Below are 27,554 nucleotides of genomic sequence, written 5' to 3' on the forward strand. Positions count from 1 at the left end.
GAAAGGTAGAAATGTAAGGGGAAAGTTMTTTTTCCATGTAGTCATCAGAGTACTAAKCTTCYATACARTAGTTTTATATCACTTGGTATTTTTTGCATATGAAATAAACAATGTAGGTTGTTCCTCCARAAGGATAATCTGTAGAAATCTAAGKTCAGGATGTGCTGAATTACAATTTGCTGAAATATTTGCAGGAAGCTCTATTAATGATACAAGAAGTAATTATATTTAAACTATTAAGTTTTTCTCTACTTMTGTTCAGACACAGCAGAAATTAAGTGAAGTTTGCAGATGGCAGCCAAGTGTCCTTTATAAGCAACCATGAAACCAGATTTAAAGAACATGTTTCAGTAGGTGGAAGCAGCATTAAACACCTCTCTCTTCGTGGTACATGTGCTTTGTTTTCCAATAGAAGCTGCTCAAAAAGTGTGAATTGGTAAATGGTTACCTCAGCTGAATCAGTGCAGCTTTGTGGCTGCCTGTTTCAAGATTTAATAGTTGTGTGCTCAATCTGCAAACAGATTAGTTTCATATCAATTGTTCTTTGCAAAGGTTACAGTCTCTACTAGTGCATGGAAATGGAAAACAGTTTGATAGATTTTAGTTTCTGTCATAAACTGTGATTTAAGGTGTTCTTCCACGAAATTACAAATTGAATTAGCTCTTAAGCCATTAGTGCAGAAAGAACATCTGAAAAACACACCAGACAGTGATGAGTGAACTCCAAGGAAACATTTGCTCTGAAAACAGTCCCAGAAGTTGATAAATTTCTTCTGTTTTATGATTGTGCTCAAACTTTTAAAATTCACTGATTTTTTTTTTAGCTGTTGACATCCAGTGCTGTTCACAAGTGGGGAACTGAAATCCATGAAGGAATCTACAACATGCTCATGCTGCTGGTGGACCTGGTTGCAGAAAGAGTAAAACAAGACCCTATCCCCGTGGGCCTGCTKGGTGTGCTTACAATGGTATTTGCCTCTCTGATGCATTTTCTAATATCTGAGTATTTGGCATTTTTTATTTATGCAGCTGATGCATTTTCCAACTGTGTAAGTTGTAGTTTATTGTCTTAAAATCTGCAGCCTTGCTTGCTGCAGATATTTTACATCCAGWATGCAATTCAAAGGAGTGGGTGCTGTTCAAAATTTCTGAAAACTAGCAGTTAAGAAAAAAACCCACACTTTTGTCACTTTGCTGTTTATTTTTTAAAACTCAGTTTTAAAACTGAGTTCAGTTCCCTGTTTTATGGACCTCTGGCTCACATGGTTATTACATATTGTCTGCACAGAATAAAAGCTTCAAAATGCTTTACATGGTGAGACCTGAGAGGCAGGAGCAGGGGGCTTGTGTTCAACTTTATTTTTCATAGAGCTTTAACTGTCAGCAGGGAGAATGCTCAACTGAAACAGTCATATTTTACCAAGATAAGTTTTGAAAGTGGCTTAAGCCACCCTGTTCATTGCTTCATGGGCTTTTCTTTCAAGGCATTTAATCCCGACAATGAATATCATTTCAAGAATCGAATGAAGGTGTGCCAGAGAAACTGGGCAGAAGTCTTTGGGGAGGGGAACATGCATGCTGTCTCACCCATATCCACTTTTCAGAAGGTAAGCATGGCCATGCCCTAAAAACTAATTTTAGGGTGGATCTCTTTGTTTCAGATAAGATTGTTTGATTAGTAGGTATTTATAACACAGAGTTCAAATATGTCAATTATGTTGAGTATRTGTTGGTCTGTAGACATTAATTTGTGCTCTCAAATCATTCCAATTCTCTGTTAGAGGCTACATTTAGACATGGGTGTACTTTCATGTCTAAAGTAGCACAACAATCTGAGTGTTGCTTTAGACATGAAGCACACAACGGGCGGATCTGTGTATCTAAGGCCTGAATCTGTTTGGTTGTTGAGTGTGAGATGACCAAGRCAATTCCAAGTGTTCAGTTCTAGCAGAGAATTCAGGCTTTTCTGGAAGCCAAGGATACAATATCTTCATCTCAGACACACTGGCAAGGAGGCATTTTTTGAGGTTTGCACTGTCTTGTAGCAGTTGTTCCAGATGAGTGGGTCCAAAACTACATCAGTAGAGTTCATTTCTCCTTCCGGAAACAGGTTTGTGGCCATAGAAAGAAAGTTCTACATCTGCTRTTTTGGGAAAGGTAGGGAAATTTTGGGAAATTTGCTTCAGTAGGGTTCCATGCTGCTCCAGTGCTATAAATACAGTTGCCTGTGAGTCAGAAGCCACAGTGTGAACTGTTGCCACAGCACATGGGCACTGGTGTCAAGCAGAGTCCAAAACGAGATGATGCTCATGACAACCATCCAAAACTCCAGCTACACTTAATAAGGGAGCTGTTACAAACATTGTTATATTTGTGTARTGCTACATCCATTTGAGGCGTGGGTTAGTGGGCTGAATGAGGCTGTCCAAATGTCTGTTTCAGAAAACAAATATTTCTTGTTCTTATTGTTCAAGGAACCTCAYGGGTGGCTGGTGGATCTGGTAAACAGGGTAGGTAAATGTAAACCAGAATTGTTGTTTGTCACTTGAATTCGTTGGTCTTCAGAGATAATTTCTTCTCCCCGTCCCACAACCTGCCTTGACTTGTTTTTTCACTCCTCACTTTTCTGTCAAGCACAAAAAAAAAGTTTAAGATTTTAACCCTGCCTTGTAAAATACGTTGTGTTGAGTTACTGCCTTCTCCTTTGAGCACCTTTACCTTCTAATGTGATGTCTATGACCAGAGGAATTTGAGATCTCACCTGAGGCTGCAATCTAAGGTCCCCCAAACAAAAATGCTGGTCCAGTCAGCTATTGCTGTACATAGTCTGTCTTTCTTCCCTATGTCCATTTTTACTCAAGACAGAGTTTATGGCTTGATGTTTAAACTCTGGTACCATGTATCATTGCATTGCATTCCTAAGTATGCCCCTGAATTCCCATGGAAATATAAAGCTGCTTTTGGATGGGATGTTCCATGGTAAAGGACACTTGTTGGCATCTCAGGAACTGTCTGGMGTATTTTGTATTATTTCTTATTGGAAAGATAAAATACTGTAGGTCACTGTGTAATACTGATTGTTTTRTTTCAGTTTGCAGAGCTGGGTGGATTTTCAGCAATTCAATCCAAGCTCAATTCAGAAGATATTGAACTTGGGGTAAGTCCATCTTCTGTCATGAGACTTCTCCCTTTCCACTACACCCTTCATGTAGAACCAGCAGTGTCCCTTTTGGCAGTGCTTTTACCTTTCTTTGGTACAGAGCAACACTCCCACAGAGCCCTGGAGAARTGCTGTCAGCAAGAGGTCAAATGAGGTTGTACATAAGAATCCTGACTAAAAAGCTATTGAGACTTCACAGAAAGGAGGGAAATTAGTGTACCTTGCTGCTAGCATTCAGCCTTCTGGTTAGACATCAATCAAAGTATTTTCATTGTATGTTCATCAACATGTCCCTGGTTTTCTGTTTACTGCACCCATAGCTGCATTTAGCTGCAAGTGAATTGATTTCTGTCATTTATTACAGAAATCACTGTTTAAGGAAAAAAAAATCCTTAGGAAGACAGACAGTGTTTAATCCTAAASTTTTCCAGAGATGTGTCTGAAAACTGACTGGTTCAACAGAGCTAAACTATTTTTGATAATAAAGTCTAACTTGGTTAGTTTTAGCTTCCTAACCTATATTCAGGAATCTYCCAGTTCTTTCAAGCTTTGGAGAAYGAGGAGGCTAAAGGAAAACAATGTCATTGGAATCTTGTCCCCCAGCATAAAATCAGTCTGCTTTCAGTGACATGCCACTTGGAGAGAATTCAACTTCTTTTCTTGGGATATTGATATTTTCTGCTTTATATAGAGATAGGTTCATGTGTGAGTTTGACAGAAGAATAAGGAAAACCTTGATTTACATCCCAGTCCTGTAATAGAAACTTTGACTTGACTTTGTTTAATGATTAATAACTGCTTGCTTAGGAAAGAAATCTGGGTCAACGTCACTTAATCTAGGCCTTGGATTGCTCTGCTGCACACTCAGTTCCACAATTCTTGATCCAGTGTGAAAAGAAACTGATTTTGGTATAATTTATTGGCAAACAAATACTTTTATACATTCAATTTTTTGACGATAGATACCACCTTAAATTCATGCATTGAAGAGTTCTTGACATGTATATGACACATTTACAAAAGCTTTCTCCCACGTAATGCTTTGGGAAAGAAATTTGCCATATGGCTTTAACCTTAAATTTTGCATTCACACTTCTGATTGCCGTGGAGAGCAAGCAAAATGTGATATGTTCCTTTCCGTCTGTTTATTTCTGTGACTGAAACAGGATCTGTCAGAGAACACTGAACACAGTGATGAGAGGACTGAGATTCGTGAAAACTGGGAAGGCATTTTTTATTGCAGACAAAAATAGAGAACACACGCTGTATGCCATATATAATATATAGCACATACTCTACTGTGTGYCATGGAGTAAATCTTTCTTAAACCATGTGTTGTTGTAAAGGACTTGCACACCAAAAACAGTCGTAGCAAATGACTGGAAATACATGGTGAGATAAATAATACTTGTTCACCTTCATTTGCCTTTTAAGTTATAGATTACTAACTGTGAAAAGATCTCTTAAATGTGCACCTAAATACTTGCTGTCTTTCTTTCAGGCAATCTCTGCATTAGTTCAGCCATTTGGAGTTTGTGCAGAATATCTTAACTCTTCTGTAGTACAGGTAAAATGTCTTTGTTATGACTTACAAGAGGACTGAAAATTAATTTCCAACTGTGTTGGTGTGAAACTGGTGACTAATTTGAAAAGCTTTCAAACCTCACGTTGCATAAAGWACAAGAACCATTTTGAGCATCCTGAGGTGATGAATAAAGGGTTCAGACAATGTTCAGATTCCTTTTCGAAGCAGTGATCTGTAGTCATGTATCTACATCTGCAGCAGTGAGAAGCTTTACCACTGCCATTAGTAACCTTCATCRGTAGAAACCATGTGGGAAAAGAATCCAGCCTGATGGATAGATTTTACATTTAGTTTAACTTTCTGGCTGAGATCAAGCCCATGGCAATGAGAGCTGGCACTGCAAAAATTATGGTACAGGAAAAAAATTCACCAGGATCTCTTTGTATGTGCAAGCTCCAGGCTTCACACCTGCCCTCACCAGCAAAAACTACTGACAAATCACTGACAGACTTTAAATAAAGAGGATGTAGTTTGGAAGCCCCTGGGAGTCAGAGAAGCACATGCACCTATAAACTGCTGTGTTTTTAGAGGGCAGTTGGTCTGTCTCTGTGCCAAACTGCATTACAGGTGTCTGAAATGGTTCTTCTTCTAACTGCTTTTTTTTTTTTTTTCTGGACATAGCTATCAGGATAGTTTTATGTTTGTTGTAGGTGTTGCTTTATGTCTAATGGTGAGCTTTCAGCTAAGTATTTCCTTTTGCTGCAGTCATGTCTTTCGATTAATTTAATTGATTTCAGGAAACATTAAACTGATTGTCATGCCTTTTCTCACATTCTTTAGCCCATGCTGGATCCAGTCATTCATAAAATGATTAAATATGTACAGAATGTAGAAGAGAAGGACTTGAAAGACAAGGTAATGTTTTACATATTAAATATTTAGGAAGAACTTCCTGTGTGTCTTGGAAATGCTGTCAGTGTAAACTAGAACAATAGCTTTCATCTGGCTGGCAAGAATACAGCCTGTTCTGAATTCTCACTAAATGACAGAGGTGAAAATGCATTTACCTAATTCCATTCAATACCTTTTTTCAGTAAATATCTGTTTTATGACCCTTTTAAAAATATTTTGCCACTGTTGCTATCARTTTTTTTCTTTTGTTGGTCCTCTTGTGCAGCATGCTGAATGCTCACTTTTCTGACTCAMCGGTATTTACTGTCTTGCAGTCTGTTGAATACATGTTACTGTTGCATTAGCTGTTTGCTTCTGAGAATTTGGTAGTTGTTGTAAAGTATCTGTGTAACTTGTGGCTACTTCCTGCATTACCCTGAATTTGGTATTCAGTTCTATTAAATTGTGTTGGCTTTTTACTTAGATATAAATTGTTAATTTTAAACAGGAAAGTTTCATAGGTTGTGGAACTAAAGGAGAGCAATTTACTGTGGTAAACCTGAAGCTTTAACTAAAGGTTTCACTGTCTAAAAATTTCTAGTGTACTAGTAATACTTTCAGATGTACCAGGTACTGTGTTTTGCTTAAACAGTTTCTGTTTGGTCACTAAACCTACTCTTTGTGAGTCACCGAAGTCTGTAGCAGAATAGCAAAAATACCAATGCCTCTATTTGTCTTTTTTTGTTGTTGTTTTGTGTTCTACAGAGACTGGTGAGTATCCCTGAGCTCTTGTCTGGGATCAAACTGCTGTGTATGCGCTTCCAACCCGACCTGGTCACGGCGGTCGATGATTTGAGGCTGGACATTCTGCTGCGCATGTTGAAATCRCCCCACTTCAGTGCAAAAATGAATTCCCTCAAAGAAGTAGGTTGGCTTTTTGTCTGTCTGGGTGTGTGCACAAGTGCATGTGTTTAGGTGRGATGGGTTGTTAATAAGCCACTGAAACCACAACCTAAAAAAAAAAGAGATGGCGCAATATTTCCTTGCAAATTATGTTGCCTTAGCAAAAGTTCTGGTCATAAGAAACACCAAAACAAGTTAATATGACAGAAGTTGTTTATAATATTAGTAGCCACTGCAAGGGCTCCCAATTAGACATAGTTTGAGATGTGCACAATTCTAAGTGCAATTTTAGATKGATTTATAAGCAGTGTTCTATGCTATTCGTTGAATATTCACTGTGGGATAATCCTTAGCTTCCTGTGGCATATCCCTTTTTTCTCCTTTCATTGAGAGCAAATAGAAAAAAAACMAAATGGGACTTAAAACTGCATTGCTGTCTCAGTCCACTCATAGCAGGTCATTGCACTAGAGTCCATCTTTTCTGCTTTTTTGCTTCTCTCTTTATGAGAAAATCGAGATGTTAAACCTCATTGCTGTTTGGTTCTTAATCATGAATGCTGTGTATCCGTGGTGAATTTATAAAAGTGCAGCTTTTGAAGATTTTAGCAGAAATGTGCTCTTTCTCCTTAGAGTGAGGTGCTGTATCAGTAAGTATTGGATAAAAAATAGGACACTGATTTGAGTGTAACAAGCAGAAGCCTGAGATAACCTACTTCTGGCATATCTGTAGAAAGATACCTGGCAGCACAGGCCAGCTTTTCTGTGTCAGACTGAGAATAAGATTCTGCTGCATCAGATGATGACATTGTGTTTCTGGTTAGGAATTTGCCTTTGAACAGCTTATTAAAAAAACAAAAACAAATTCGCAAAAAACCTCAACACCCTGMCAAAAACAACTGACCAAAAAAMCCCAAACACTTTCTGTACTCAAWATATTTYAGGATTCACGCTTAAGCTTCACCATAAGCCTTTTTGAGTAGATTTCACTCTGTGTGTGTGTATGATGCAGGTGGGAATTTTTTGTTAGAATCTCACATTTTGCAATTTCTAGGTAACAAAATTAATAGAAGAYAGCACTGTCTCCAAGTCAGTGAAGAATGCAATAGACACAGACCGACTGCTAAATTGGCTCGTGGAGAATTCGGTCCTGTCAATYGCTCTGGAAGGTAAGAACTCTCACAGAGACTTTCAGCACATGCTTTTATGAACTTTAAAATCTAATCTCTCCCTTTCAATMCATTTTAATGAGCACTATTAAYCAAAGAGTTCAAGGCTTTTGTTGTCTCCAAAATAAAGTAAAACCTGCTACTATCATCTAGTCCTCTGTTTGACATCTGTGCAAATGTCTTCTGCTGTACTTGGGGTTTTTTACTTAGTTTGTATAWTGTTAGCCTCTAGAAAAGAGGGATTTTCCCCTCAAGTAGTAACATTCTGTAGATGTGCTATCAGATGTATAAAGCAAAACAAAATAAAAATGGAAAAGCCTTGTTCTTTTTCTTTGTAGTGATAGATTTGTCTGTAACAATAAAGACTTTYCAAATGAAGATAGCTATGTTTTCTCTTTTAAAAKAACTAGTTCTTTTAAATAAATTTACTGAATCTAACACTGTTTGAAATAGATTCATTYAGTTGCCTTTCTTTGTTTCACAGGTAATATAGATCAAGCGCAATACTGTGATCGTATAAAGGGAATTATTGAACTGCTGGGCAGTAAATTATCTTTAGATGAGCTCACTAAAATTTGGAGAATTCAGGTAAGCAAGCAAGACTAGGCAGGTGCTTTTAGACTGTCTTACAACAGCAAACATTCTAATGAAGGGTTTTTTTTATAATCTATGCATCTCTTGCGAAGTGGAGGCGTTGAGATTTTAACAGAGTAATTAATGYGAAGGCTGCCTTCTACTTTTTCCTTTACCATGTAAAATCAAGTCCTGGCAATTTCTTGTATCACAGCTGTTAAATCCTATGATGAAATTCAGTTCTTTTCAACAAGTGTTAAGGATATTTGATTTGGCATAAGAGGTTGTCAAGCTGAAAGAGGTGACAGGAATGTTTGTCTAGACCAAACTAGGATATGAATGTTTGTGGCTAGAGGTATGAATTTAAAGTCAGAGACTGAAAGAGAGTGGTCTTCAGCTGTATGAATTCCCTGTTAGCTTCCTGTACATACATACAATTGACTGACAAGTCAWCTTTTGCCCTTCACTTAAGGATATTCAGCTTATTCATGTGTGGGGAAGGTGGTTTGAGTGTTCATAGAAATGACACGTGGAAACTTTGACCAGAAGCTAATCTTCCACTGCAGGAAATGGTTTTCTTCTCTGTGCAAATGTTGATGTTTTAGACTAAACTCACTGAACRCTGTCAGCTCTGCAGTGTRTATGGCAGGGTAGCAAGTGTTTAATGCTTRGCAGAGTTGAAATGTGATTCTAGCTCCCTCACTTTTGTTCTTTAATAAAAAGCAATATTTCCTCCCACTCTCTGGCTGTTGTTACCATGGTGCTCCCATCTGTGTGGGTGGAGATTTTGTATTGCTCACTTTTGAGTAAAGCCTGGGAGAGTGTCAGAGATTCAACACCCTACACGTGAACCTCACCAAGCAATAGAAAAGGTGATGTTTGTATTGCTGCCACTGCAGCAGCTTGAAGCTGCTTTAATGATGGCAGACTTGTACTTTCCTGCTTTAGAATTACTCCCAAAGACTTCTCAGCCAGGGAAATGAGCACAGACATTTACTCTGAACTTGTGTTTCTAACACGTCAATCGCTGCTATTCTCACTCATTAGCATGAATAGTAGGATAATGCTTACATGAAGGTTTTTCTCTATCTTGTTTGGGTTAAAGATCTACCTTCTTGTGTTTTCCTCCTTTTCAGTCGGGACAATCCTCCACTGTGATTGAAAACATACATACCATTATTGCTGCAGCTGCTGTGAAGTTTAGTTCTGATCAGCTCAATCATTTATTTGTTCTAATCCAAAAGGTAAGTTGTCGCATTAATTTACATTCCTTAGGAAKAGAATTGATGAGGTGTACTTAATGCATCCAGCCCATTGAAAATGCCTTGAATACATTTATATTTTCTATATAAACGTAAAATTTGCTATTAAAAAAAGAACACTTTTCATGCTAATTTTTATGTTAACCCAGAAGCCTAATCTGCTACTGTATTGCTAATTGACTTGGATTTTAAGTACATTAGGTAGCCAGTCCTAAGGGACTTAGCAGTGAGATTTTATTATTATATTTAATCCCTAATAGTATTTGAAAAAGAGCTGAGCAAATTAGTGCTGTAACTCCCAGCAACAGAAACAAATGCATATGGTGGAAATTGCAGTAAAGCAATTGTGGATTATATTTTTGTGTACACCTGAGATGTARCAACCTGACAGTGGTGCTTTAATGTGACTTTTTTGCCTTCCAGAGCTGGGAGACAGAGAGTGACCGAGTGAGGCAGAAGCTGCTGAGCCTCATTGGGCGCATYGGCCGAGAAGCACGAGTGGAAACAACCACTGGCAAGGCAAGTGCATGATTTTCCTTTGGATTTTTGATTTATTAAAGGTAGAGTTGCTAGCCTCTGCAATTCCTAGGTCCTGACTATCCTTGCCCTTCTTCCTTCAGGTTCTGGAGGTACTTTGGGAGCTGGCTCATCTTCCAACATTACCRTGTAGTCTGATCCAGCAGGCTTTGGAGGAGCACCTGACAATCCTCAGTGATGCTTATGCAGTGAAAGAGGCAATCAAAAGGAGCTACATCATCAAATGCATAGAGGATATTAAGAGGGTTGGTTTATTATTTTATCTTTTCCAAAGTGAAATCTTACCTAGCCTCGATGTTGCCCTTTCTTTCAAGATGCACAAATTTGTGTGTCCCATCTGTAAGTTCTTACCTTGGGGAGTCCACGAGAGGGGTAGGCTTTGTGTGAGCCACTTTGTTGATCATGAGACTCATAGTAAGTCTCTTGCCTTTGTTTTAAGCAAATTTTCAGCACAAGGAGTGATCAGTTTATGGGAAACTACCAGGATGGGCCCAAGGTTAGAATTTGCAAATGGAACCACTGTAAAGGTATGTCAGTATTTTAACTGTCCCTTTCATGTGAAAGCCTAGATTAGTTGTTTTTTTTTTGAGTAAAGCATGTGTTCTGGCATGACCGTTAAGTCTCAAAATGCAAATCAATATTTAATTCATAGTGGTTTTTTATTTTAGTAGAATACTTAACTCTTTCCACGTAACATAAAGAAGCCATTCCCACAGCTGCCTGTGTTGTTTCCTGGCAGCAGCAGAGATGTGCATGGCTTAAAAGATTGCATATATTCTCTCCTGCACTGTTCACTTAGCAGGCAGTTTTTCTTGAGGCCTGCAGGAATGCTCCTGTCTTCCTTTTTCAGCCTGAAGTATGCTGTAAATAAAGAAAAAGGCTTGTACTTTTTTGGTTCATTTCTTTCATGATGTATAGTAGGTTTTGTCTGTGTTGCAGCATCTGTAGAGGATTTTATATATTTAGGAGGCATAGTATGTTGGTTCTTGATATTGACCACACTTCTGTGTGTGTATTCATGAATATGGATTTAAAATCTTAGGTTCTCAGTGTCTGTGAAAGTTGTAGTTTTTCTTTTGGATCTTCTCTTATGCTTTCCTAATCTTGTTCCTTTTAATAATATTCTGGCAAGGGTTTTTACAGAGGTGCTGCAGTGGGAAACACTAACAAAAGCTGTAACTGTGAAGGGATTGGGGTAAGAATACAGCAGACTAAAATGCACAGTGTTCTTATTTCCCTTCATTAAGGAAATGAAGATATAAACTGGGAGGGAATGTAATTTCAAGGCAGCATTCTCAAATATGTGAGGGAGTCCTCAGTGTTATGGGCAGGTTCCTTCAACCTCTCTGAGTGTGTAGGTTGTATTTGGGTGTTGTCAGTATTTAAACCAGACATCACTTCTCTGAATAAGCAACCTCAGTACTGGTCTGTGTGGTCAAACTTTACAGAAAATGAAGCCTCCCAGAAAAGTGATGAGCAGTTCTAAAAATGAGGTAGGAGGGTTATTCTTTGCAGGATCTCTTTCAAAATGCAGCTTAAGTATCTTTTGCTTCCTATCAGGGGGCTCCTTGCAGCACCAATCAGAAATTTCTTGTCTCTTAACCATCAGTAGTATCTGAGATTCTTATTTCTGTTACTCTTGCTTTAGCAGCAATATCTTTAGACTGGATTTGCCCTTTTATGCCCTTTTAGACCTGCTTCATCTCCCATAATCGAGGAAGGTGGTGGTGGTTATCATCTCGCCATGGTGCAACTGAGTTCTTTTTGGCTACTTAATTTGCATGTTCTCTAGCAAGGAGCTGGTACTTTTGGGTTTAATACTAGGGATAGCAAAATGGCATTATGTGTATATCCAGGGACCTTTTGTAGAAAGTGAAGAAAAGCACTTTGAGTGTGTTTGAAAATGGGCCAGGAACAAGTCTCTGAAGCCAGCAGAGGTGGTGGCTGTTGTTTTGAAACAGCAGCATTAACAGATATCATTAGGCTTCCAGGAGTCTGAAAGGAAAGTTAATCTGTTCTTGAGCTTGTACCACATGTGTAATTGTTTTTACTTTTCCTGCTACCAGTCGTCCCAGCACAATAATCCTCAGTTTGTGTGGGTGGTACCGGCGTTGCGTCAGCTCCATGAAATCACGCGTTCATTTATTAAGCAAACTTACCAAAAACAAGACAAGGTAAGGCTATATGCTGAGATGATTTCTGAAGCCTTTGTTGTGTCTGTGTAGCTCTGCCAAATGTGGAAGTTTGATTTTAGAAAAAAAAAAAAAAAAAAGCTAATAAATTTAAAAGTAGTTAAGTGATGTAACATAAACTGTTGGAGCAGAGGTGCTGTGCTGTCCCTTTGTGAGTGTGTGTGTGTGTGTTTAAATCTGTTTGCTGTGTCAGGACTAATTTATTTTATTCTCAGCTTTTTGTAGAATAATTAACAGGCACTTGTGTGAAGAAACGAACAATGGCTAATGTTTAGACCAACTGCTTTGTAATTGAATTGACATTGACTCTTGAAAAACAAACTAAACAACCCCCAGTCACATGTGCTGTGGAGTAGCTGAGTGGAGGTGTGGGATTTTGTCTGCAACCTGCAGCATGGGGATTTCAGCACATGCTGAAAACACCAGCATCAGGAGGGCTGGGTGCTTGGAAGGGGGACAGCTGACTGAGGGAGGAACAGCTGAATTTTTTCTGATAAAAATTGTGTGTCTGTAGAAGGGCAAATTGCTGTACGCACATCCCTATTTGTGTATTGTTTTAAAAAACATCTTTTCTCTTTTTTTCTTTTATTGCCAAGAGCATTATTCAAGATTTAAAGAAAAACTTTGAAATAGTGAAGCTGGTGACAGGAAGCTTGATATCCTGTCACCGTTTGGCTGCATCTGTGGCAGGCCCAGGAGGGCTGGTTGGAGCAACACTGGTGGATGGCCGATACACCTATCGAGAGGTACAGACCCTTGAATCTCTTTACCTTGTTGTTGATTTTTGAAWTTCAAAATCCAGTTCAATACAATSAATATAGTTCTAATATTTATCTATKAAGGCATGTTATAGCMTTGTTATTATAYAGAGTAAAAGTGTGCAAACAYYACAGTTCYTYAGCAAAATCTTCACCTGGCAGAGAGCTTTATCTCCCCATCYTAGGATCTGTTATCTCCAAACCTGTTCCAGCTTTTTCACCTGCCCTGGTAGAGGTGATACCCTTGAATGTGCTGTGAAGCTCTTAATACCTGAAACAGATTTGCTAATTAGCACATGGAAGCACACTCAAATAGCTTGCAGCAGTTTGTTGCTAATGCTTTGATAATTATTTTTTCCACGCTAGTTTTTGACTTAGTGTCAAATAATATTGCTACCAGCAAAGTAAGAACAAATCCAAAGGGACTTCAGTGTTTGTTTTTAGTAAGGTAGCCACAAAGTATGTTTAAAATAAAAATAAATCTCACAAACAGTTTCTGTTTCCAGATTTTTTACAGTGTGCTGTTGTTTGGCAGTTAAATTTGCAAAAAAAAAAGAAAAGAAATAAAAAGAATGCTCAGAGTTCATGTTTCAGAAAGAAAAGTCTTAAGCTTGGGTTTTTGTTTCCTCTTTCTCAGTATTTGGAGGCGCATCTAAAATTTTTGGCATTTTTTCTGCAAGAAGCCACCCTTTATTTGGGCTGGAATCGTGCCAGGGAGATCTGGGAATGCCTCGTAACTGGCCAGGATGTTTGTGAGTTGGATCGAGAGGTAAGAAAAACCTGAAAAGTTGGTTTCTGAGGTTGCAGGAGGAATTTTAATGGATCATGAGCAGCATATGTGTTTGTTGAGACATGTGGAGTATGAGTAGCAAACACAAACTTGTAATGTATTTTATGTTTTTTGTAGGCTAGAGCAGCCACTCTTAAGTGTTCACTTATGCCAGAATGCTCTTTTAGCATTAAATTTGACTGGAAAAGGGATATTGATTGGGAGATTAGTTGGAGATGCTGGTTTGGAAAGGTCTGCATGGAGTTTTGTGCAGTCACAAGAGCCATTCAGCATTATTTGGGTGAAAGATGACAATGAAGTACCCTAAAGCTGCAATGCAGCATGTAAGGTTACCCAGAAAKGAGATTTTGAACCTCTTGCTGTAGATAAAACTTTTGCAAGAGGAGTTACTGTGGTATCTGGCGCAGTTTGTTGTATAAAACTAAAATATTTGATGTGACAATGAGGTAAGAATACATCTGCCTTTCATTCACAGATGTGCTTTGAGTGGTTTACAAAAGGGCAGCATGATCTGGAGAGTGATGTACAGCAACAGCTCTTCAAAGAGAAAATTCTTAAACTGGAATCATACGAAATTACTATGAATGGTAAGAAAATGGCTTGGGTGAACAGATTTGGGGTTGGAATATRCACCAGAAATTTTGCTTCCTGAGCCTTCAAATTAAGCATCTAACCAGTTCYATAAATTAGAATAATAATGGAGTTTTTTTCCTATCATTTAGTTCTTTAGTTCTAGAGGGAAAAGTTCATCTCCTGTATTTGATAACTTCATTTTTTAAAAAAAAGCATTGAAATTAAGCCTGACCTCCATAAAAAGCCTGCACTTTTTGTTTTCACTTTCAGGTTTTAGTTTATTTAAGACTTTCTTTGAAAATGTGAACCTGTGTGACCATCGACTGAAGAGACAAGGAACTCAGCTGGTGAGTGTTCTGGCAAGCTCTTCCTGTGTCCTACCAGTGGTGTCTTAGGGATGGAAGGAGGTGAGACAAGGATTGTGGAGCAGCTGTTCCACATGGTCATGTTTGTGTTAATATGCAGATTGTCCTGGTAGCATTAACATTTTTAAATTCTGAAGCTAAAACTTTTGGCARTAAATTTCAACAGTTAAAATTCAGYAGTTGGTAACTGGAAGCTGGTTTGGAGCTTGTAAAACTTTGCAGGAGGAATGACTTCTTTAAATAATCGTGAATTCTTGTGTGCACTTTTTGCTTCTCCCTAGCAGGGCGGTGCTCTTTAAATTATTTTTAATTTTTCTTCTTTGCATGGGAGTTAGGTTTATMATATTTAAATTCTAACCTACAATAATTTTTAACTCTGATCCTTCAGTGGTTTTGTTAAATTAATGGTTATATTTAAGTAGTTTTCCATAGGCATTTTAGATCYTTATCACAGAGAACTTACTTCAAAMKCAGAGTTTTTTGCCAAGTATCACACCAGSTTTTGTGATGGTTTATTGTCTGGTTAGTTACCACATTGACTTTTTTGAAACAAATTCCACTCTAGATTAAATTTCTCCATGCTTTTAAATTTTTTAATTTTTCWGTTGGCTTGACTGAGATTTGTTCTTTGGAACTTGTTTATCCACCAGCAAACAATTTTTTTTTTCTTGTATAAATACACAAATGTGCAGCAGTTGGTTTAACTTTGCACTGTGCCAAAGTTTGGCAGAACGTTGGGGGAAAGAAAAGTTTAATCAAAAGGTGCTTTTCTAGCAGATAGAAGGCAGTTTTATCCCTGTGGTTCAACTCACTGTTATGTAAGAAATCCAGTCATGTTGTACTGTTGTTCTTTCTTGTGTAGAGTGTAGAAAAACTGGAATTAATAGGAATGGATTTCATTTGGAAGATTGCAATGGAGTCACCAGATGAAGAAATTGCCAATGAAGCTATTCAACTGATAATAAATTACAGCTATATTAATCTAACTCCTAGATTGAAAAAGGTAGGCATATATTTGTACATAAATGTGCTTTGACATTCATAAAGTCTTGATGCTCTGCATGTTCAGCTGTGCAATTTGTTGGGTTCTGTCAGTTTCTGAGTAATTCCCATGATTTTAGTTTCAGTTTTAATTGATTTRTACATTTTATCTTTAGGATTCAGTRTCGCTGCACAAGAAATTCATTGCTGATTGCTACACACGGTTAGAGGTAAAGGACAAATTTTAGTTATCGTACCTCCATCCTTTTGGGTTTTTATCTTAAAATATTTGTCTGTGATAATTCCATTTAAAGAAAAAAACTCATTCCATAAATATTTTTTGTCCTCTGAGCTTTCCAGGACATCCTGAGTGTCCCTGTRAAGCAGCTCTTGCTCTGCTCTGTGTTGCAGGCAGCCAGCTCTGCCCTYGGTGGTCCAACATTAACACACGCTGTTACAAGAGCTACAAAAATGCTTACAGCAACTGCTATGCCTACAGTGGCAACATCAGTTCAGTCTCCTTACAGGTAGGCCAGCCTCTCAAGGAAGAAATATCACAGCAGACATTTAYTCCCAGCTGCTTCCCATAAGATTTTGAGTGCTAATTAGAATTCTCAGTAATTGGTGGTTGTATATTCTGGTGGTTTCTTAATTGAATGTTCCAATTGCAATGTGGTAGGAGTTCCAGAGATTTGGGAAAACCTGTGTTTTTAAAAAACAACAGGGAAACAAAGAAAATGAAAGCCAAATAAACATAAAAAATACATTTTTAAAAAATATTTTAAAAAACCTAAAAAAAACACACCAAAATAACCAACCAACCAAAAAAATCACCCTGACTCCAACCCCCCCACAAACCAAAATCAACCAATCAAAAAAAAAAAACAAAACCAAAACAGAACAATAATCTCACAGGTTATTACCAGCCTATTAATCACATAATAATTTCTGGGACAATGGGGCTTGGTTTTGGTTTTTCTTAAACTAGAAGAGAAAATTATATTAYTTCAACTTCTAGCTTAACTGAGGCATACCTGAATATGTGTAACTTAAATATGGGAGCATAGGGTGGGACCTTTAGAAACATGAAGTTTCTTGTGAAGCTGGCAACATCTCAAGYAGTGCAACACAAGCCTCTTGGCCTGTTTTCCTGATTCATTTCTGCTGAATTAACTCCAAGTTGAAGGATTTACATTCAAAACCAGACAATTCATGGTAGTTACCCGTGGGCGTTGGAAATTAATCTCCAAGACAAGTTACTCTTGTTTTCAATGTTTATCTTCAGGTCAACTAAACTTGTAATAATCGAGAGACTGCTGCTGTTGGCAGAGCGTTACGTGATAACAATAGAGGTGAGATGTGTGATTTCCTACTAGGCAAGGCTAAAAACACAACTTTCAATATTATTAAAAACAGTAAAAGTTATTTAAATATGCAACCCTAGTTACCCACCATGACAGAAGTGTCTTTGTTTTCAAGGGTGATATTTACTGTCATCCTTCTCTTCCTGTAGGACCTTTACTCTGTTCCYCGAACTATTCTACCTCATGGTGCCTCTTTCCATGGACATATTTTAACCCTTAATGTTACATATGAGTCTACCAAAGATACCTTCACCATAGAGGTAGGTGTGCACAGCTTGTGTGTGCTGTGGGCTGTTGGTTGTGTAGCCATTCTTTGTGGGTTTTATGCCTGGACTCAGCAGAGTAAGATGGTTATAAAGACTCCAGTCAATTTGAAAACTCTCAYTGGAAATGTTAAAAATGTGTATGTGGAAGCTTCTGTGGACCAAATGTATTTTGATCATTCCAGGGTGGGAAAAGGAAGTTGTTTATTTACTGTGGGTGTTGGAGCATTTCTCTGCTGTCCWACCCTGTCACTCTCTTATGGACAATGCCTTTACCATCCTATGCAGAGGAGTAGGAAGACATTTTTGGAAGGTTTTTGTTTTTTTCTCTTGGCATGTACTGCTTGAGCAGTCTTACTGAACCAATGTTGTTTAATTTCACAGGCTCATAGCAATGAAACTGTAGGAAGTGTCAGGTGGAAGATWGCAAAGATGTTGAATTCACCTGTGGAGAATATACAGATATTTGCCAATGACAGCCTGGTATGTTCACTACAAAGAATGTCCATTCTATATAAAACTGAGTCTTTTCCAGAACTAAACAATAAATATTTTCTTACAGCTAACAGTAAACAAAGATCAGAAACTACTCCACCAGCTGGGCTTCTCTGATGAACAAATCCTTACAGTAAAAACATCAGGAAGTGGGACTCCATCAGGGAGCTCTGCAGATTCCTCAACCAGTTCCAGCAACAGCAGCAGTGTATTTAGCTCATCCTATGCAATGGAACAGGTACAGCACAACATGGCCTGAAGCCTTCCCTCAGATTTTTCCTGAAGGGGGGATCATTGAGGGAGAGAGTAAGAGCTCCAGTGAGATTATCCAGTCTTTAGTTAATCTGGTTTTGCTTTCAAACTGCAATTGAAACAAATCATCTGCATACACAATTGCCTTGAGCATACAAATTGGACTTTACAATCTGTACTCACCTATGGTAGCCTGCTTGGTGTGTATTCATCTCTACAGGGTCTTTTATACAAACAGGACCCATGTGGTTTAATTTTGAGACTGTGTATTTGTTGAGGGTAGAGATTTCCAGATTTTCACTATTAAAGCCACAGTATAAAGATAAACTAAGAAGCATCARCTGGCATGTTCAGATCACTCCTGGTCTGCTTTGTGTTTTGTTTGTCGTAACAGCTGACTCCAGAAACTGACTGTTAAAAGAGAAATGGAACAATGTAAAAATTCAAATGTTGTCTCAGCCTAGAAAGTAGCTGGAATTTCTGTGGGTCAGGTTGGCATCTGGGTGGTTTGCTTCAGTGAAGAGCTCTGTTAAATTAACATGTAATGGAGAAGGGAGAAACAGACCTTTGTATTTCTGCTTAATTCCCAGGAGAAATCTCTCCCTGGAGTAGTCATGGCTCTCGTGTGTAACGTGTTTGATATGCTTTACCAGCTTGCCAACCTGGAGGAGCCAAGGTAAGCAAATTAAATGGTTGCTAAATATTAAAGAATTGCTCACCGTGCCCTGTTTGAGTAACCACTCTCTCCAGGCCACTGAGGCTGAGCCCACTTTGTGCAAGTTACTTCTGATTTCTTTTCAGGATAACACTGAGAGTGAGGAAACTTCTGCTCCTGATTCCCACTGACCCAGCTATTCAGGAGGCTCTTGATCAGCTTGACTCTCTGGGAAGGAAGGTATGGMTTAAACAGTGACTGATCTTGGTGAGCTTAACAGGAAGGAATTTATTACCAGGTTTCTTAAATTCCCTGTCAGATTATAATACACACTATGGCAAAATAGTGTTCATGCTAAGTCCATGGTCATTATTGACTTATTTCCAAGCAGCCAGATGTGAGAGGGTTATTAGAGGGATTATAAGAAATGCATTGCCAATTACAGCAAAACACAGGAGTCTCAAAATGTTTCTTCTGTGGCTTTTTCTTCCTAGAAAACACTGCTTTCAGAATCCAGTTCTCAGTCCTCAAAATCACCATCCTTGTCTTCAAAACACCAACATCAGCCCAGTGCCAGTTCAATACTAGAAAGTCTTTTCAGATCTTTTGCTCCAGGCATGTCCACCTTCAGAGTGCTCTACAATTTAGAGGTAAGAAAAACAAATTTGCTTCTGTTTGTKTTTCTAAGCACCAAGATTTAAGTATTTCTAAGTTTTTTGGACTGGAGTCTGYTGTGATGGGATCATTATGCAAATGTCATTACAGAATCTGCTTTTTATATATGTGATTAATTCTACACAGAATTCAAGGGATAAAAAATTCTCCTCAGAGACTTTACTGAAAACCCAGGCCTCTCTCTGTGTGATTTGCAAGGTAGAAAGAGTGTTCTGAAGTAAGTGGAGAGGAGCAAAGAAATGTCAGTCTTAATATTTAAGTAAAATTCCTGCTTGAATCTCCATAACTCTGAATATGCGATTTTCAATGTATGTGTATATTAAAAATTTATATTAAAACAAAAAAGTTGGCCCTAAAAATTAATGGGAGCAGTTATTTGAAGTTGGATTTGCTTTGCTTGATTAAATTTGTCAGCAGCTCCTGTATAAGTCTCCCATTTTCTGTCTATGAAGAAGTATTTTTACAAATTATTCAACTGGGAAGAATTTTCACTATCCAGACATGCAGGGCTTTTACTTAGAGGCCTCTTGACTGTTTTAGCTGCATATATAGAGTGGAATATGTAAAATTTTTTTACCCCTAAGCATCTCTTAAATTCTTTATCCAAAATAGTGGATTAGACCCTGTAAAGATTCTTTCCTAGAGTTCAGTGCATGGTGTGTGCCAAGATGACTGCAGGAATTATTTTACAGTTGCTTCCCTTTAGGTTTCCACAGTCTAATTGTAGCTTTTCATCTTCCTACACTGTCATCACACTCCTGCCTTAGGATTCCCCCTTTTCTGTACAGCTGGAGTGAAACATGTTTGATTATGTCTTTGAAACATGCTGACAAGTTCTACAACTCCAAAGCAAATGGTTTAGGGTGTCTTGTTGAACTGACAGGTTGTATTGCAGTAGGATGGGACAGTTATCTGCTGCTTCTGTGCCAGAGAAAATAGTAAAAGCAAGTAAGAAATTGCTTGCTTTTCTGGCAAGGGATTAGAGTGATAAATTGGATTAGATGTGTAGATTGTATGAGTGGACTTRTTCCTCAACTCCAGTCAAGCCACTTGGAAGATGGTTTCTGTCAGGAAAAGGATAATGTGCTTTTTTATCCCCCCTTTCTATCTGTTGGAAATATGGGAACCAGTCTGAACTGCTTTCTGAAAAAAAAACGTGCACAGGAAATTTGCAGAACATATGAAAGAGATGAAAATTGAATGTTGCAGATGTCCAGGGCTGATAAGATTCCATGCCTGGAACTCTGTAAAACATTCTTCTGMCCTGTGAACCTGGAAGAGATGTATTTTGTTTGCAGCATTGTTGGCTGTACATGCCAAGGAGGCTTTTCAAGAARTTAAATAATATCTTGGGAGTTTTCTGGGGTTTTGGAAGGTTCTGGGGTTTTTTTTTTGGTTGATGGTTTTGGTGGTTTTTGTGGGTTTTTTTTGGTTGATTTCTTTGTTTGGGTTTTGGGGTTTTTTTTGTGAAGTGAAATGGWTTGTAAACATAATTGAGAATTGACTCACAGAGACCACAGGTTTCCTTCTGGACATGTTTCTGAGTGTATTTGCACTCTGAAGTTTAGTGCTGATTTAAAACAGGARGGATGACAGAGTTGTGATATTCCTAATGCCTGTAGAATTACCTGAGCCATCTTTTACAAAGAAACACCAGAATAATAGCAATACAATTATATTTCAGAAGGTGAGAATCAATAAGTAAGCCATGTGTAGGGTGTTTTGTAGGATACTGTGAATTGAAAATCCAGAACCAAGAAGAATTTGTGTTCCTAAGAAGCACCAAATGAACCAAAAGATGACATTCCATGTCCTTCATCTTTTCYCTTAACATGTTTACTGCAATGAGAAAAAAATGCCCTTTGGTTCAGAATAAACATCTGTAACAGCCATAGTTGTCCTGAATATTTTCCATGAGATTTCTCTTTGCTGACTACTGCTTTGTGTTAGTGTATTAATTGTTTCATTTTTAATGGATTTTTTATACACTTTCAATGTTACACTTTCAAACTTTAACACGTAAAGAACACTAAGAGTGGTAGTGGTTTACATCTGCTTATTTATTCATTTATTGTAGGTGCTGAGCTCCAAGCTGATGCCAACTGCAGATGATGAAATGGCAAGAAACTGTGCCAAGTCTTTCTGTGAAAAYTTCCTCAGAGCAGGAGGTTTGAGGTTAGTTTTCAAAACCCTTGAATCAATTTATAACACTTCATTTAGTTAGCAGTTGTGTGTGGTTATTAGTGCARCAGACTAATACTTCTACCAGCTTATTTTTCAGAGAAAAAAAATCTACCCATGGCTGTTTTATCACTGTCCAGTAGCTATCATATGTAGCAGAGTATATGTTAAACCTCAAAATCAAGTTGGGCACAAATAAGCTTGTGAAGTGTAGCTTGTACTAAAGTAGGTGATACTTGGATAGTTTAGTGACATTTAAGTGTTTCAATTCAAGTGTGTATATTGCACTCTTCCGTGTAGACACCAGTGGGCATTTTAAGCAAAGTATAGATCATGCAGTGRGAACCAAATTAAATTTGTAATTACAGCCTTGAAAATCCAGACCCTTCAGATAGAAGTTGAGGCACAGTGTGAGTGGTATGAGAGACCTGACAATACTGATGGTGTGAGATTTATCAAGTACATTTTGCTCTTAATAATTCTATCCATGACACTCCTCTGCCCAGAAGATCCTGGARTGTTTTCCAGCAGGAGCAGAAAGCTTCCATCTGTAGATATAGAAGGGGAAAATGAAGTTGTTGGCCTCCAAAGAAGTCTGGAACTGAGACTTAGCTGAGTGAATAGGAGGAAGGAAGGATAGAGATAAATAAATTAATTGAAGCTCTCCTAATGTGAAACAGTTCCAAATGAGTCTGTCTTATTGATTTGTTTTTAAGTTTGGTGGTGAATGTGATGCAGAGAGATTCCATCCCRTCAGAGGTAGACTATGAAACAAGACAAGGAGTCTATTCCATCTGCCTGCAGCTTGCAAGGTTTGTAATTGCTTCTCATTAGAGTAAGTGCTGCTTTCTTGGCTTTTAGCATGCAGCTTTTAATATTTTAAGATTAATTGTACAGAATTGTGTTTCATTCACTCTGTGACCATTCAGATGCAAGCCTGATGCTTTTGCTGTGTGAATRCAGGTTCTTGCTGGTTGGCCAGACAATGCCCACCCTGCTGGATGAGGATTTCATCAAGGATGGGGTGGAAGCTCTGTCCTCCCGGCCCTTCCGCAATGTCAGCCGCCAGGCCAGCAGGCAGATGTCCATCTGTGGCACCCCTGAGAAATCCTCCTACCGCCAGCTCTCTGTGTCTGACAGATCCTCCATCAGGGTGGAAGAAATCATCCCAGCAGCAAGAGTTGCCATACAAGTAAGGAAGTGTTTGATGGTTCTGATGCAGCAGTATCATCTCCAGGGACAGCTGGATACCAATCTGTCTTTTGTGTACAGGTTTCTGTCCTGGCTCCATTCTGAAAATAATAACCATCAGTCTCTTTTCTAGTCTTGATCTGAATTTTGATATGTTCTCATATATTATTTTGGCACTACAAAGGGAAGGAGTACCCCAAAAGTGCTTACGAGAAATAGATGTACACAAAAATCTTACCTCTGATTTATCTCCAGTCACACTTAATTCTTAAGATCTTATTGGTAATTTTCTGTGAATTGAAAAAAGGTTTCTGCTTCAATTTGTGGCTTTATAATCCATAATGCTCTGAAATAGAAATACTTGGACAAGGTTTTTTTTTGGTGGGTTTTTTTTTTTGGTTTTTGTTTTTTTTGGGTTTTTTTTGTTTTTTTGTTTTTTTTTTTGCAAATAGCTCATTGAAAATTAAATTTGCTTAATGGTACTGTGGAAAAAAAGGAAATTTTTATTTTCAATACCTTTAGAACATGTTATTTGAAAATCCCTTTGAAAGCTGAGTCGAGTTGAAAGGAACTTCTTAGTTAATGTGACAAGTATTCTGTGTTGGGTTATTGGACTGGTTCCCAAATGGATTGAACGATTGAAATCAGCATGCCTGACTCCAGATAGGTGAAAAGGGTGTCTACCCTCGTGGAGAATTAAAAAATYAATTACTTCTGCTAAGGCAGCAATAATAATCTCTCACTGGGACCAAAAAGACTCWTGTGTCCTTGAACCTGTGTAGAGTAGAGAGAGGAAAACAAATGTAAATACCAATTTGACATGATCCAGAAAATACATTCCTTTTATCACTGTGATTAACAAGGTTGTTAAATATCCCAGAAGTGACTGCTGTTTCTTGTTCCCCCAGACTATGGAAGTGAATGATTTCACCTCCACAGTGGCTTGTTTCATGCGCCTCTCGTGGGCTGCTGCTGCAGGACGCCTGGACCTCGTGGGGAGTAGTCAGCCCATCAAAGAGAGCAACACTCTCTTTCCTGCTGGGATTAGAAACAGACTTAGCAGCTCAGGTGGGTTAACTGTGTCCCTAAACCAATCTAAAAGCGTTTGGTTTAATCTTAATTGAACACTTTCGGAGTTTGAAGCTGAACTCATTGGATATTCATCCTCTTGGGTCACTTCCAGCTTGAGACTTTATACAAAAAATCTGAGCAAATTTATGTACATTCTTCTGACAGATAAGTTTTTTAAATTGCAGAGAACTGACCAAAAGCTGAAAACATCTGAAAAACAATGTAATGAATTAAAGCACTTGTTCATTTTTTTCATGCAGGGAGTAACTGCAGTTCGGGAAGCGAAGGGGAGCCCACGGCTCTGCACGCTGGGATCTGTGTGAGACAGCAGTCTGTGTCCACCAAAGATGCTCTCATTGCTGGGGAAGCYTTGTCTCTCTTGGTAACCTGCCTTCAGCTACGTAGTCAGCAGCTAGGTATGGAAAAAAAAATTAATTATTCACTATTTAGAGTATAAGCCAGATGGGGAAGGCTTTTGGAGACAGTCAAGTAAAAACARAATTATGATAAACTTACAGCTTTGTTAGCTAAGATACTTCAAGTTGAAAACACAAAGTTTCATTAAAAATTRCAGGGAATTTTTTTCAGGACTGAAACAAGGCTTGTAGTGCTGTGCCCTAGTAAAATGTTTTGGGAAAGCTGACTTACTGCCAGAATATAAATATTTGCACTTGAAAGTGTGTAATTCTGTAAGTGCTGCTGTTTACATAGCTGGTGTTTAGTACTTGAGTCTTTGTGTACAGGAAGTGTAAACACTGATGGTGCAGGAAGGAGACAAAAATGCTGTTATATCATGGTGGCAGCSTCTGGTGAGGGAAGGAGATCAGGAAATAGGAAAATAGCCTTTACTGCTTTTCTTTGTTGGTGTGGGGATCTCCTCTAAGTCATGTGATATTTTAATGCAAGACTGTAACTGATTTTTTTTTYAAGTATTATTTTTAATAAGATAGCCTGGTACCTTTCTGTTCCAGGATCTTTTTACAATTTGCCTTGTGTTGCTGATTTCATCATTGATATTCTGCTTGGATCACCAAGTGCTGAGGTGAGGGTCTTTCTCAAAAAACTTTCTAAATGTTCCTTCTAAATTATGTATGTTTTGATAATTTCATGTGGGCTGAACAAAGAATTTTTTATTGCCAGTGTTCCCACAGTTRCATATTTGAGTTAATAACCTTAATATAATTATTGTAATTCCAGTGTCTAGTGATGGGTTGATAGAAAATGCTGTAGTATTWGATTTTCCAGGCTTGTTTCATCCATGGGGTGCATAGGACTGTGCTGTCACTGGTCTAAAGAAAATACTCTCATTTTGGTGACACAAATTCTGTAAAACTAATACATTAGGGAAAGCTKCAAGTAACATTCATCTCAAAAGATTTGAGTAAGATCTAATGGACTCTTCTAAACTTTAGAAATTTTATTTCAAGTGTTGGAACCCTCCTAAAATTAATTCTTTCTCATTTTAGATAGTCCTGGATTTTCTAAAATCTAGAGATTTTTATGCTTACTTCATTTCATTATGTCACCTATTCTACATGAAGTTATTGCATCTTTCCCCTCTGTCTGAATTTATAATTTGTGTTTAACAGAGGTTTTCACTCAGGGATGAGCAGGTTTGTTAAATTTCTAGAAAMCCTGGCTGGTGAGTGCAGAGCTCATAGCCTGGCTTACATCATTTCAATGTCCATTTTTTCTGTTTGATTTCTAACATAACAGAAATGGGGGAATTTTTACAACCTCTGAGTAACTGCARGTGTTTGACACTGATGCTGTTTCAGATTCGTCGCGTTGCCTGCGACCAATTGTACACCCTTAGCCAGACAGACACATCAGCTCACCCAGATGTYCAAAAGCCAAACCAGTTCCTCCTGAGTGTTGTTCTTGGTGCCCAGCTGCCTCTTTGGTCACCAACCAGCATCATGAGAGGAATCAACCAGAGGTAAGCCATTTGTGTGTTTTTTGAGGAAGCAAATCTGACACATTTTGAAATGAGCAGCACTGTGGAAGCTCTGAGGCACARGGGATTAGYAYTTTCCAWRTGTTGGAAGYAGAYATTCCTGCAATTTCTAGAGAAATARCTGAGAAGTTAAATCATGTTGTTTTATTGTTGTCTGATAACTAACTAGAATTGCTATGARGCGTGGAAAGAAATCAGAATTAAACGTTAATACTCAGAAGTAGCTGTTGGGAAGGGATTTTTTTAAATCTGCAGCATGCAGAAGCACACCTAGATAGTTATGCCGCTTTGGGTTAGATGGACAGAGCACACAGGCCTTAAAATCAACTGCTTAGAGAAAAAAAAACATGATTTTAAATAAGCCTTTCTTCTATTTATGCCTGTTTCAGGCTTCTGTCACAGTGTACGGAATATTTTGACCTGAGATGTCAGTTACTGGATGACCTGACATGTAAGTATGTACAAATACCTGATTCAGGCATTCTGATTGCAGCTTTCAAGCATGTTTTCCTTCTGTAGAAAAGATGTAGAATTGGCTTCACAGAGGGGTTTCTACACCTTGATCTCAGAGTGACCTGCCAGTGTGGCTGTTCTGGAAAGTGAACTGAGTTCCTTGGTGGAAGTTTACTTGGTACTTATTGGGGGCAAAACTAAACCAACTGTTTGCAATCTTTGTATTTATATTCTACATTTCCAAAGCTGCTCATTTTTTCTGAGTTCTTTTTTTTTTCTTTTGCAGCATCAGAAATGGAGCAGCTGAAGATCAGCCCTGCTGCCATGTTAGAAGATGARATCACCTGGCTCGACAATTTTGAGCCCAACCGCACGGCCGAGTGCGAGACCAGCGAGGCTGATAACATCCTGTTAGCAGGACACTTGAGGCTCATCAAAACTCTCCTTTCACTTTGTGGGGCAGAGAAGGAAATGGTTGGTAGGTATTTCCCTTTAAATTGATTAGACTGCTGTGAGTTCTRCTTTTATACATGACCAGACAGCACATGTGAAGGCATCAGTAGAAGTGATACAGAGTTAAAAGGAGTAATTTCAGTAGTACCTTTGACATTTGATMAAATATTTGTTGATGTGGTGCTATGAAGTGATTTTGCTGTTATGGAACACCTTTTGGCGTTTTGCAGTGACAGTGTAAGTATTTAACAATAGATGTGGATTRCTGTGTTTCAGGTTCATCTTTGATTAAGCCATTGTTGGATGATTTCCTCTTCCGAGCATCCAGGATTATTCTGAACAGCCATTCCCCAGCAGGCAGTGCTGCAATCAGTCAGCAAGAYTTCCATCCAAAGTAAAAATTTCTCTTTTTTAATGTTGAGTTTTGTCTTGGATCTCATGAATGCAAATGTCAGTGTTAAATCCTACAGATTTAATACCAATCATGGAGCATTTGTCCAGTTTTCTACACTTCCTACATAAATGCCCAAATATAATTTTATAAGCTTTTTTGTGACCCAATATCCTTGACAAGGTTGCTGTACTTCCAAAGTCTGTGCTCTGTTAGATCAATTATGAGCTTCAGGCACAACTGATTCCTGATTTCGCAAGTCCAAAGAATATTCCTTTAACTTGTTACTGCTTGGGAAGTTAGCTAAATTGGAGCATGAGCAGGAAATTAACTTCCCAAGCTCCTTGTAAATGGGAATTTCAAACGTTCCACCACTTTCTTCTTCCCTTGTCCCTACTCCTTTTGTGCAAAAACTAACACCAAGCAAGTCTCRTTGCACCTGAGAAAGCTGACATAGCCCAGAGCAGATCAACTGGA

At 38.3% G+C, this 27,554-nt stretch overlaps 1 protein-coding gene across 3 annotated transcripts in view; it reads left to right on the top strand.

Annotated features, from left to right (window-relative positions):
* USP24 (ubiquitin specific peptidase 24) overlaps positions 1-27,554 on the top strand; it is a 60,285-nt gene that overhangs the window by 14,223 nt on the left and 18,508 nt on the right. The window contains exons 4-41 of one of the 3 annotated variants that reach the window (XM_057366980.1): positions 825-968; positions 1,485-1,607; positions 2,475-2,510; positions 3,092-3,157; positions 4,662-4,727; positions 5,526-5,600; positions 6,342-6,500; positions 7,531-7,645; positions 8,130-8,233; positions 9,355-9,462; positions 9,904-9,999; positions 10,101-10,262; positions 11,466-11,510; positions 12,084-12,191; positions 12,806-12,955; positions 13,605-13,736; positions 14,233-14,344; positions 14,601-14,677; positions 15,558-15,698; positions 15,853-15,906; positions 16,088-16,203; positions 16,962-17,028; positions 17,190-17,300; positions 17,688-17,786; positions 17,866-18,036; positions 18,641-18,726; positions 18,852-18,945; positions 19,200-19,355; positions 21,458-21,555; positions 22,278-22,373; positions 22,525-22,753; positions 23,661-23,820; positions 24,084-24,239; positions 24,795-24,865; positions 25,602-25,762; positions 26,170-26,231; positions 26,520-26,711; positions 26,963-27,080. In XM_057366980.1, the coding sequence (XP_057222963.1) occupies positions 825-968; positions 1,485-1,607; positions 2,475-2,510; positions 3,092-3,157; positions 4,662-4,727; positions 5,526-5,600; positions 6,342-6,500; positions 7,531-7,645; positions 8,130-8,233; positions 9,355-9,462; positions 9,904-9,999; positions 10,101-10,262; positions 11,466-11,510; positions 12,084-12,191; positions 12,806-12,955; positions 13,605-13,736; positions 14,233-14,344; positions 14,601-14,677; positions 15,558-15,698; positions 15,853-15,906; positions 16,088-16,203; positions 16,962-17,028; positions 17,190-17,300; positions 17,688-17,786; positions 17,866-18,036; positions 18,641-18,726; positions 18,852-18,945; positions 19,200-19,355; positions 21,458-21,555; positions 22,278-22,373; positions 22,525-22,753; positions 23,661-23,820; positions 24,084-24,239; positions 24,795-24,865; positions 25,602-25,762; positions 26,170-26,231; positions 26,520-26,711; positions 26,963-27,080 (4,316 nt within the window). Of the gene's footprint in view, positions 1-824; positions 969-1,484; positions 1,608-2,414; positions 2,511-3,091; positions 3,158-4,661; positions 4,728-5,525; positions 5,601-6,341; positions 6,501-7,530; positions 7,646-8,129; positions 8,234-9,354; positions 9,463-9,903; positions 10,000-10,100; positions 10,263-11,465; positions 11,511-12,083; positions 12,192-12,805; positions 12,956-13,604; positions 13,737-14,232; positions 14,345-14,600; positions 14,678-15,557; positions 15,699-15,852; positions 15,907-16,087; positions 16,204-16,961; positions 17,029-17,189; positions 17,301-17,687; positions 17,787-17,865; positions 18,037-18,640; positions 18,727-18,851; positions 18,946-19,199; positions 19,356-21,457; positions 21,556-22,277; positions 22,374-22,524; positions 22,754-23,660; positions 23,821-24,083; positions 24,240-24,794; positions 24,866-25,601; positions 25,763-26,169; positions 26,232-26,519; positions 26,712-26,962; positions 27,081-27,554 lie in introns of those variants that run through there. The other 2 variants (XM_057366979.1, XM_057366978.1) reach the window with 2 other exon arrangements.

This window comes from Malurus melanocephalus, unplaced genomic scaffold (assembly GCF_030028575.1).
Source record: "Malurus melanocephalus ecotype Western Australia unplaced genomic scaffold, MMel_1.1 scaffold_74, whole genome shotgun sequence".
Lineage (NCBI taxonomy): Eukaryota > Metazoa > Chordata > Aves > Passeriformes > Maluridae > Malurus > Malurus melanocephalus.